Source organism: Neolamprologus multifasciatus, chromosome 11, assembly GCF_963576455.1.
Source record: "Neolamprologus multifasciatus chromosome 11, fNeoMul1.2, whole genome shotgun sequence".
Classification (NCBI taxonomy): domain Eukaryota; kingdom Metazoa; phylum Chordata; class Actinopteri; order Cichliformes; family Cichlidae; genus Neolamprologus; species Neolamprologus multifasciatus.
In genome coordinates, this window is record NC_140449.1 from 17,596,710 (window position 1) to 17,607,979 (window position 11,270).

Here is an 11,270-nt window from a genome sequence, read left to right on the forward strand (position 1 = left end):
TTTCATAGGACTCATTTTTGTCCATAAAACTACTCATCTAAGATTACCACAAAGTAACAGATCTCTTAGCAAAATTATGCAACATTTTAGGCACACTATTGCCCCTATCAAGTCAGTGAGCTGGGATGTTTTACTCTAAACATGAACTACTGTTACAGCAACAGACATGGACTACTGGTGTCCCACACAACAACTCAATGTCCACTATGTGAAGGAGCCAAACACATGCCCTCTCCTCTTATTAACTGAGATAAACTGCTGGCATATTTGTTTTACATCGATACTGTCCAGTCTCTCCTGGTGGCCATGGTAACACGTTATTCATGGTTACATACAATTTTAGACTGATGTGGGCCAAAGCCTAAAACGATGTGCCGGGAGTTTGCTGTTCTCCCAGGTTCAGATATTGGAAGTTTGCACAGCTACATTCTCGCCTGAAAATTTTTTAAAAGTTTATTTTGCAACCCAGAAAGAGTAATAAGAGGGGCATGTATTGCCTTGCATAGCCTGTAACGTTATTATGATGGACAGATTTTATGAGTGAACTTGACTTTAAGTGACTTACATGTTTCTTTGAAAAATACTTTCTTATATCCAGGTTATTTTTGCTGCCATCCTCCTCCTTGCAGGTCCTCGAAGCTCAGGATTGCCGCTGCTAAAACTAAACAGAGATTATTGGTGGGGACAATTCAATAATCGCTGGATATTGGTGGGGACATGTCCCTTCCGTCCATGCCAAATCTACGCCCTTGCAGTGTTTGGTGTTTTCGCTATAATCAAGGACATCCAAATATTTGTTAGGTCAGCATGACTGTTGATGTGATAAATGCAGCACAACACAGCCTAGACATGATTTGCACTCACTAAAGGGCATGTTAACACATTTTAGTTGACATTACAATCTGTCAAGCCTGTGTTTCTCCATCTTGTAACAGGACGAACGCAGGGAGGTGAAAAATTGTAAATTGCTTTCAGGAAATAAAAACTCACGAGACCAAGGTTAGCCACATTTATTCCAATGGAGTGAAACAGTGCATGTTTAATTACAGTAGTAGTGGGGTGGCATACAATTTTGGGGCACAAAACACATTTGTATTGAAATGAATGAGTCAGGCAGAACAGTAGAACAGAATTCAAAAGTTACAATAAAATTTGTCTTTATGTCTGCTATAAAAACAGATCAGAAAATTACTTGCGCATTGAATCAAATGAGCTGACAGCTGCAGCTATCAAAACAACTATAGGTTATTTTATTCGGACAGAGACACAGAAACCGTGAGATCGAAGGTTCTCGAAAATTTCTGGAGCTTTAATTTTCTGTCAGATGCAGCGTTTTCATGGAGGCTGGTCCATCCTTACCCATGAGTTGCAGGGGAGAACCTGGAGGGTCTGAACTTCATCTCAGTGAAGGGAATGGAGGAGTCTTTACCTTTCCAGTCTATCCAGACTATTCCCTAGAGCAGAAACAGAAAAAGAAAATCTCTTTGGCCAGTGTGCTTTAAAAGATAAAAACATTTAGAAATCAGCAGAGATTAGTCGTACCTGATTGTTACTGTTGATGCCATAAAGACCATTGAGGTTGACCTTGTAACAGTTTTTATACCACCAGCCTCCCATGTAGGCCTTGGCACAGTGGATCCCCATGGGATCAGGGTTCTTGTCTCGGGTTGAGAATGGACGACCGTTATGGTACCTCATAGAGTCACCTGTCAGAAAAGTGCATTGATGTTGAGATCCAAATTTTCAAGTATAACTGCACTTGTTTTGTTTTAATACAGTTTTTGAAAGTGGACCTGCTGTTCCGGTGTAGCCAGACACGGTGAGCGTATAGTGCCTCGTCTCTGAATCGACAGAGAAGTTCGTGTAGTGAGCGTAGACGGTATGGTTTCCATATCGCATATCCACTCTCAGACTCACAGGGCCAACATTAGTCAGGTTGTGCAGGAGCTCATTTCCTGGTGGGAGTTGGGAGAAAACATGACGTTTAAGCAGATGTAGTGAAAACAAAAGAAAACACTTTGAATTAGATAAAGTGATTAGAAGTTTGGCTTTATACTGTACCAAGCCAGAATTCTTCACTCAGGTTTCCAAAGCCAGCTTTGTATTCACTCCATGTTCTGAAAAAATCTGTTTTTCCATTCATCCTCCTCTGGAACACCTGCAAAACACAGAGACTGCTGTCTAAAACCCAAATAAAAGTCTATTTTCAACTTTTATTCAAGTGACTGCAGTTTGTCTCACTGTCCAGCCGCCTCCATCAGTCTCCATGTCACAGTAAACTCTAACTGCTCGCCCCTCTCGTCCTTGAGGGTAGATGTCCAACTCTCCTGAGTGCAGAGCACCATTCAGCAGCTCCTGAGAGCACTCGGTAGGGAAAGGGAAGCGCAGTTTTCCTAACAGATAAAGAAAATTAGTTTTTAGAGTAATCACAAGATGGGATTACATTGCAACACGTAAAATGCATACCTGTAATGAATTCTGTGGTGACAACAGCTGTATAGTGTCCATCTCTCTCGCCTTGCACCACAACAAAATAGCGGGACATGGGCAAAAGCCCAGTCAACTTGTACTCTGTGATGGTGGGCTCCAGAATCACCTCCTAATATAAACACAGTAACACACACAGAGCTTTGAAATTCTGTAAAAGTCGGGTCTCTCTTTAATTATTGTATACCAAAGATCAAAAATTGCAACCGACCTTTGTCTCCTCTCCGGCCACCTGATAAAGCACTTTGTAGCTGTGATAAACGGCAGGGGTGGCTCTCCAAGCTATGACTGCACTTCGAGCCCCAACTTCACTGGCTTTGACCACTGAGAGACACAAGAAGCCCCTTGGCAGTTTTTCTTTTTTCTTTTTTTAAGTTTACTCACTTAAAACTAAACACACTCTCTAGGTTGCTCATCCATGAAGGATTATTTTATTCTCTCTTGTTTAAGATTATGATTTTACTTCATTTTCCCACCCTTTTGCTCACCATTTGCAGTAGTAAATGTTGTTGAGATGGCCATACTCTGCAGACTGTCCTTCTGGCTCAGCACTTTGACCCTGTAGAGGGTACCTCTCTGCAGGCCTCTCAGCTGGTGCTCCACTGAGTTTCCTGACAAGGTCACGGTCACTGTCACATTAGGAGCTGTGGCAATAAGAGCACTCCGCTTAGTCGCAAGCACTTATTCATTAGTCATTATGTCATTGTGGCCACACTCACTCTTAGAGGACTCGTAGCTGATGACGAAGCGGTCTACTTTCCCTAGACTGGGAGTCCACTGCAGCACAGCTCTGGTGTCTGTCACATTGACAACTTGAAGATGTGTTGGAGGGGCGGGCACTGCAGTTCGGATATTATCCACAGTGTTTATGTTTTATTTTTGCACTCCAAGACAAAGACAGTAGCCTTTTATAATAGTAAACTTGTCTAAGATTGTACCTGTGGTGATGACGGATGTGAGTGGATCACTCTGGAATTGGCCTTGTGTCGTAGTTACAGTGATTATGTAAGAAGACCCAGCAGACAGCTTGGACAGAACAACATAAGACTGCTTAGAGCCCACTGTCACCAAGCGGTTCTCCCCTGTCAGGACGACAACAAGCACCACAATGAGACACTAAGAACATTTCCTAATAAACTGACATTAACCTTCACTTGGGTTGAGCTGGCATTAATTAAGTGTTTTATGCTGGATAACTCTGGTCTGAGATAAACAACATGAGCAGTACTTAACAGACCTGTTAAAATGTTGGTGTATGTGACCCTGAAGCCTGTGAACGTTGTCTTTGGTTTGGACCAGGAAACATTGAGAGAAGCCTCTGTGACATTACTGAAAACCATCTCTGTGGCTGGCTCAGGACCTAGCGAGAGAAAAAAAGTACAACATAGTGTATTATTTGCTTAGATATTGATGTACTTATATATAAACGTTTTCCTGCTGCTATTACCTGTGGTTGCAGTTACTCTGTGAATCTTTGATCTTCTCTGTGCTGCTGTACCATATATATGCAGGACATAGCGCGTGTTTGCCCGCAAATTACTGAACTCCACAGAGCGCACATTACCCGGGACCACCATCGAGATCCTCTTGGTGTCAGCTTTAACTTTTGATCCATCAGCTTTCCTGGAGGAGGCGGTTGTGTTGGTGCGCTCACTCTGTACTAAGACTTCAGTTGCGTTCCTAGCTGCAGAGGGCTTTTGTCCTGGAAGAGCTTCCTCCTCAAAGTCCTCGTAACCCTCTTCGCCGCCTTCTGTCTGTGGCTCTCTTCTGATCACAGTGAAGTTCTTAAACATCCCTTGGGGTGCTAACCACGTGACTGTGAAGCTGTGGGAAGATATGTTTACAGCCTTCACAGATCCTAATCCAGATCCTCCAGTCCTCTTGATGCTGATCCCTGAGTCATGGTGAGTTGTTTTGTCATGATGAGATTTAGTCTTATCTGATGCAGCTCCAATGGTTCGATTCAATACATCCAGATTTATTTGTGTTCCTTTCCCAGTCTTGTCAGTTTTTTTGTCCACAGTCTGCACAATTAGAGTGTCCAATTTACCTGTCTTATTTGGTTTATGGCCGGATGTCTGAGATACATTCTTTTCACCCTTCGTGGACTGCTCCAAAATGTCCTTGTCTGTTTTCGTTTTGGTTGTCCCTGTGCCCTTGGAGATGGTTGTGTCAGTTTTAGAAACCTTCTTCACATTGCTTTGTGTTGCATTATTTTGTGGTTCATCTTTCAGATGGTCGGACGTTGAAAATGTTCTGCTGCCAGTCCCGTCTTTAATGTTGGTTTCTGAGGCTGAGGGTGTTGTTTTGCCTTTTCGGGTTACCTCCTTCTTGTTTTCCTCTTGTTTCGGGAGACTTTTGTCAACAGTTGGGCGACTGGTGTTTTCAGGATTTGAAGAACCTTTAGTAGTTGTTTTCTTCACAGCTGTGTCTTCTTTCACTTGTGTTTTATCAACAGCTCCTTTGGCATTAGTGGCTTCTTTAGGTGTAGTGTCAGTCTCAGACACATTCTTCTGGAAAAGTGTTTGTTCTGCTTTGGTATTTTTCTCCTGAATGCTGTCCTTTCCTTTTTTCACCTGCAGGATTAGAGTCTCCACTGTTGGCTGGATGGTGCTGCCTTTGCTAGCTTCTGAAAAGCCCAGGGAGAGGCTGAATCATTCAAAGGTTACATAAAAATATTTATTTTTTCTCATTTTAGTGCAAACATCACTTAATTTTGCTACACTCGGCTCCTTGTGCACACTTACTGCAGTCTAGACCCATGAATCCTTTGTGGCAGATACATTTACCCTTCTCACATTTCCCATTGTCGCCACAGTCATTTGGACAGTTTGCAGAGCACGGACCTGGGCAGAAACAAACAGAACAAGGAATGTTTAATCCTGTATATACTGAATAGTGTTTAAAATCATAAAATATGGTGAATAAATCATAATAAAATGATACATTTATCTTTGAGAAAGGACATCTCTCTTTCGAGCCGAGCTACACGCCCCTTCAGTTCGGCCATTTCAGCCTCACACTCTCCACTGCAGCCACCAGGCAACAAGCTGATCTTATGAGTCATCACGAGTGGAGCACCAGGTTTCAGCTTCAGCTCCTGCTCCTTGGTGTTGCTTGAGTCGCAGCCCTCACTGATAACCACTTTGATGGGCTGCGAAGAGGCAGGCTTGTCTTTGCTGGATTCTTTGATTAACACTGTGTCATTGGCAGAGGTTGTGACCTTTTCTTTGTCAGTTGTCTTTGCTGGAGTCTCCGGTGGCAACACAGTTGGAACTTTTGTGGGAGAAGGCTTGCCCTTGGACTTCACGTCATTGATGGTGGGGGACCTAGCAACAACAGTTTGATTGACAGATGGTGCGGGCTTGTTTTTTGTGGCAGAAGTGGACTTTGTAAATGTTGACTGAGTATTTTGAACTATGGTGGTGGCAGGCCTGTCTTTGGCAGTATTCCCATGATCAGTTGAAGGAGACCTAATTAGAATAGTCTGATTGCCAGAGGGCTGAAGTTTGTGTTTGATGGGTTTAGCACCGCTGGATGAAGCAGTCTTTGTGGGTGTTGGCTGAACATTTAGAATTCCAGTGGGGGAATGCTTGTCTTTGCTTCCTTTTACTTCACCACCTGAGGCTGACTTAGGGGACTTAGTCTGGTTAACTGGAACTGTGTGCTTGTCTTTGTTTGAGAGGGTGCTTCTGGGTGTAGTAGCCTTTACCACTGACGGAGTGGTTTGAATTACTGTTGGGCTGTGCCTGCCTTTGGTGGTCAGTGTAACATTGGCTGTTGGAGATTTTTGCTTGGTAGCTGGAGTGGGTAAAACTGTCTGATTGATGGCATTTGGCTTAAGGGTGAGCTGGTTGGTCTGTTTGTCAGGGAGAGCAGTGGTTTTTGGTTTTGAACGGGTAAATGCTGCACTGGCTTTGGTCACATCACTTCCTGTGGAGTCTCTCTTCTCATTGGTTGTGGTTTGAATAGAGGGAAATGGGGTGAGAAGGAGGAGTAGTCCTAGAGTAAATAACATTTTGATCCAGCAACTGTGGTCAGAGATGCTGTTGCTTCAGTGGAACTGAATTTACGTTACTGTAAATCTATGAATTCCTTCTTCTATATTTTGCTTTTTTCTTTGCCAGGTCTCACCTGGAAATGAAGACAGAAATAAAGAAAGAGCTGAATTATGGCAGAGTTGAATGCAGGAAACACTAACGTAGGCCATTTTATAGCTGATGTTTGAGTTCCAAGTAGGACTTTAATGAGCATACATATATCTTTTACAGGACTGACCAGCATCACATTCACAGAGCTCCCATTCACACTTAAAGCTCCTCAGTAGAACTGGCTAATCAGAGACTGGCAGCAATTTAAAAAGTGGTTAACTGACAAGACAAAGGCCTAGTCCATTTCTGGCTTCTAACTACTTACTTTTTCTATTCAGTTTCAAAAAACATTTAGATTTTTAGATTTTTTTTTCCTGAAAAACAAACTTACTGAAAAATTCTAATTGTTTTTGTTGTTTGTTTTTTTGTAGTCTATTGCTTAAAAATCAATTTTTCAATTGTTTCAAGTTTTCCAGAGAGGAAAATACACATATGATGGAGAACTCTCAAAAATAAAATATCAGATATGATACACCAGGTGTTAAAGTGTTAATGCAGAAGCTGTATGCTGTGAGCTGAGCTTTAGAGCTAACTAAGCAGATTTATTTAAATGACCTTTTAAGTATTTCCTTTGAGCTTTGCCACTTATATATACCATAAATATACTATATACCTAAATACTCATAACTGGAAAACATGTCCAAACCTCTGTTATGTGCTTTTTACAATAAAGCTGCTGTAAAAATTCACACAGACATGCATCCAGATATTCAGAAGTGTTCCAAGTGTTCAGTCGTAAAGTGACTGCTGTTCAAACCAAGTAAGGTCTAAGTCACTGGACACTGAGCAGGAAGGAAAAAGGTGACCTGAGTGGGAAATTCAGAGTGTGCCACTGAAACTATGTGGCCAGGTAACAGAGCTTTACTGTAAGAACTGTGGGACACAGTATGTCTTTCACTATACAGACGGTTACATAAAGCTCGTCACCCACAACTCATAAAACCACAAAAGAAAATACGTCCAGCCTTGCTTTTAAATGGGCTTCAGTGCTGGTTGAATTAATAAGTATTCTTTATTTCTAAAACTGATAGAATTCATTTTGATTCCACGATTAAAACTAAAAGGAAAAATTTAGCAATAATGTTTTTTTTAATTGTTTTTCCACTGCACTCACAAAAACTACTATTTATAAATCCTTTTCACTGTAAATAAAACAAGGTAAGAATCAACACCAGAACCCTTTCTACTCATTAAGACACAGAAAATTATAACATTATACTCTACAAATAAACAATAAGAGTAAAAACCCATCCACACAAACACACCTGAAAGTAGGATGCTAGTTATTCCAATAACTGCAGTTTTCACAAAAAAGGGGAATAAAAAGTTGCACTTACTTGAATAATGACTTGGTTCTTTCTTTATCTCTTTCTTTGACTTTCTCCCTCCATCTAATTGGAAGAGCGGACACAGAACTTCTTCATCTAACCTGAGAGGAAAGAGGTGAGAAGGACCACCACTAGAAAGGAGGAGAGTGATAAAGTCTGCTCCTACTTAAGGAAAATCCCCCCACCCCCACGCCCTTTACTAAATCTTATGGTCCCACTCTCTCAACCACCATGAAAAATATTTGGATTGGACTTACAAAAAGGCATGGTATTTTACACTGGTTTCTGTATCTAACATGACAAGTTACTCTGTTTTATTTGCTTGCACAAAGAAAGCACATTTTTGCTTCTTATAGCATAAAATCCACTGTTATAGAGTTGATTCAAGATGACTTCATTTAGTTTGTCTCAATAACACACTGAATTGTTGAACACAGCAACTGAATTGCTGAATTGTTTAAAACAATCAAATAAATCTTATCTATTTAATTTAAAATTATTATGACTCAGCTTTGCAGATTGTATAGCAGTTATTTCACAAATGTCTGTCACATGTAACTTTCCTAATACCAAAGATTGCTGCTAGCAGCACACAGTTTTTGGCTGAATAAAGCCCCGGTGTGAGAATCATGATTCATCTGGAATACATAACACTGTGGGCATTCAGAGCAGACTCTGGGGGACAGGACCCTCTCTCCATATGAATCGGCTGTTTGTTGGAAGTAATGAGATGTAACTACGTGGGAGTTATGTAAGTGACCAAATATCCACCAGATTTAAGGAATCCTCTGTGGATGCATTGCATCTCAGACAAGATGGCCACCCACCAACCCACCTTTTGTAAACCACATGAAGACAAGTAGGCTATATCAAGGGTGTAGAGCAAACAAGGTATGTAAGTGACATTCATCTAAATGTACAAGAGAGCATGTAGGTTAAGACACTGAGCTAACATAAGAAACATAAGAGGTAAGAAACTATGAGTGATACAGAAGAAGCATGTTTTCTTTTACTTTTACGTCTGCTCAATCCATATATGTTACAGTGTGTGTGTCTGTGTGTGTAAAACGTCAGTTATTCAGCTTTTGTTATTTCATACTTTTGTTGCAAATATCTTGACGTAGCTAGGTTTTTCTTGGTAGACACAACAAGCAACTTACAATACACTGTTGCTGTATTGGAATGTCAATGACAAGCAGATAGTAAATGTATAAAAATTGACAATAATTGCATATTGCATTATGGGGATTCCAGGCCGGCGGGAGTGCAACATTAACAGCTGATGCTGCACTGCAAAGTTGCTGGCGTCACTTGCTTTCTTAAAAGTGGCATACAGTGTAACAAGTACTACTGTTAAATTACGGAAAACTGCTGGCAACAAAAAGGTTATTGTGCAGTTATTTTTACAGTGTACCTAATGTAATCTAAACTGCAGCAATAGTTTCTTTAAATATATATATATAACAGTATATTATATTGGTTTTACACTATACCAGTGTCTGCTGCTTGGCTTTCATTGTACCTTCATATTAGAGTACCCACTGTATTCTACATAAACTGTTTTGTATCATCAGTTCTTTATATTAACTTTAAAAATGTGAAATGGATTTCTTGCTAAATGTGCAAAAGTACGCAGAAATAAAGTATATGAGGCAAAAACAGAGTTTGCATAATTCTAACAAGCTTGAAAGTCAATACTTGTCAATACAGTGTTGCAGTCCAGACTGTGGGGAGGCCAGCCCATCACTGATAGATCTCTATTGTGTGTTTTCTCTTTCTTGGTAACACTGGTTCAATCCCTATACACAGTTTTGTATCCACACGCAACATAACATAATTCCTCATCTTAAAAAAACAGTATAAAGTTGTGTAGCCTTCAGTACATTGAATTTCCTGTCTTCCTTGACGCTTGAGACAAAAAAAGCTTATAGCAATTCAAACAACTGCCCTGAAGATAGACGCTGTGTAGAGCAGGCATTGGGTTTGCTTGTTTTAGTGTAGTTTTCCTTTTGGTTGGAAATGCTTAGTTGTAGTTTAGTTTTTCTGAGTTTCAGTTTTAGTTTTAGTGTTTTTGAGTAGCATTATATTTAGATATAATATGCCAGAGGAAACATTTAGGTAACTCAGTTGAGATACTCCCGCTATATTTTCATTTTATTTTAGTTCGTTTTCCAAGTTAACAAAATGATTAAACTTCTTTTTTTTTTTTTCAAAAGTCTTGTTTTTATTTTTATTTTAGTAACTTTAGTGTAAACTGAGACTTGACTTGATAAAAAAAATGATGTGGCTCAGAGTTGCTTTTGAGACTTTATAGAGTGAGACTCAAGTCTAAACAAGAGAGCGCAACTCCCCCCAAAGGCCATGGACTATATGTAAAGTTCAATGTTTAATGATTTATTATTTTTTTTACAACATGTTGACATCAGCTGCTTTTATAACAACACTCTCATGTCTGACCTTTAACGTATGACCTTAGATACTAAAACTGTGTATTTAATTATTTTCTTTACCCTCATGATTGGAGCAGACATCTTTGGCTTCTATAAGCTGTAAAAAACGAGATAAGATATATTCATGTAGTCAAAGGAGCTTGCAAAGAAAAGCGTCTGGACTTCTTTAAGTTACTTGAAGACGTTTCACCTCTCATCCGAGAGGCTTCTTCAGTTCTAAGGTCAAATGGTGGAGAGTCCCAGATATAAACCTGGTGGGAGTGTCCCCCCACACAATGAACTCACCCGAAACTCTGGCTGATTGGGACCCACACCCAGTTCCACACCTTGGCTCAGGCGATTAGAGGATCATCAGGGGGTCCTTTTGTCCCTCTGTGGGGGGACACTCCCACCAGGTTTATATCTGGGACTCTCCACCATTTGACCTTAGAACTGAAGAAGCCTCTCGGATGAGAGGTGAAACGTCTTCAAGTAACTTAAAGAAATCCAGACGCTTTTCTTTGCAAGCTCCTTTGACTACGATGACCTGGATGACTGAGAACCTTCACAGACATATATTCATGTAGTGTTTGAGTTTGTAACACTTTATGGTGTGATTGTAGTGCCGTAGGGCATCCCTGAAAAACTTTGAAGTCTGTTCTTTTAATGCCATTTCATATGATATATTACTCAATAACACATTATTATTACTCGATACTCAACATAAACAGACAGACGAACAAACAGAACCGCATACTTGCGCCCTGCCTTTGGGAGGAGAAAGCTATAAGACTGAACAGCAGCAGTCTTCTGAGGCATTCGGATCTATGGAATTGAGTTATATTAACACCACTGTGTGTTTTTACAGCTGTAAT

General features: G+C 40.4%; 1 protein-coding gene across 1 annotated transcript; it reads right to left on the minus strand.

Moving 5' to 3' along the window:
- Nucleotides 1-975: 975 nt before the first annotated feature.
- Nucleotides 976-8,309, minus strand: tnxba (tenascin XBa). The gene is made up of 15 exons (XM_085175989.1): nucleotides 7,976-8,309; nucleotides 5,434-6,621; nucleotides 5,235-5,333; nucleotides 3,935-5,116; nucleotides 3,725-3,847; nucleotides 3,426-3,569; nucleotides 3,207-3,326; nucleotides 2,976-3,131; nucleotides 2,699-2,811; nucleotides 2,467-2,599; nucleotides 2,242-2,393; nucleotides 2,062-2,158; nucleotides 1,794-1,955; nucleotides 1,543-1,706; nucleotides 976-1,454 (listed from the first exon to the last, which is right to left on the minus strand). The coding sequence occupies exons 2-15, from the start codon at nucleotides 6,503-6,505 to the stop codon at nucleotides 1,356-1,358; spliced, it is 3,816 nt and encodes a 1,271-aa protein (XP_085032115.1). The 5' UTR covers nucleotides 6,506-6,621; nucleotides 7,976-8,309; the 3' UTR covers nucleotides 976-1,355.
- Between the last annotated feature and the right edge of the window lie 2,961 nt (nucleotides 8,310-11,270).

Bases quoted from the DNA above. Each gene is read 5' to 3' on its own strand.
- tnxba (XM_085175989.1), bottom strand. From the start codon at position 6,505: ATGTTATTTACTCTAGGACTACTCCTCCTTCTCACCCCATTTCCCTCT. The intron at 3,570-3,724 runs GTCTGTTAAGTA...TCGTCCTGACAG, and splicing joins ATACACCAACATTTTAACAG to GGGAGAACCGCTTGGTGACA. The intron at 2,394-2,466 runs GTATGCATTTTA...TTTATCTGTTAG, and splicing joins CACCACAGAATTCATTACAG to GAAAACTGCGCTTCCCTTTC.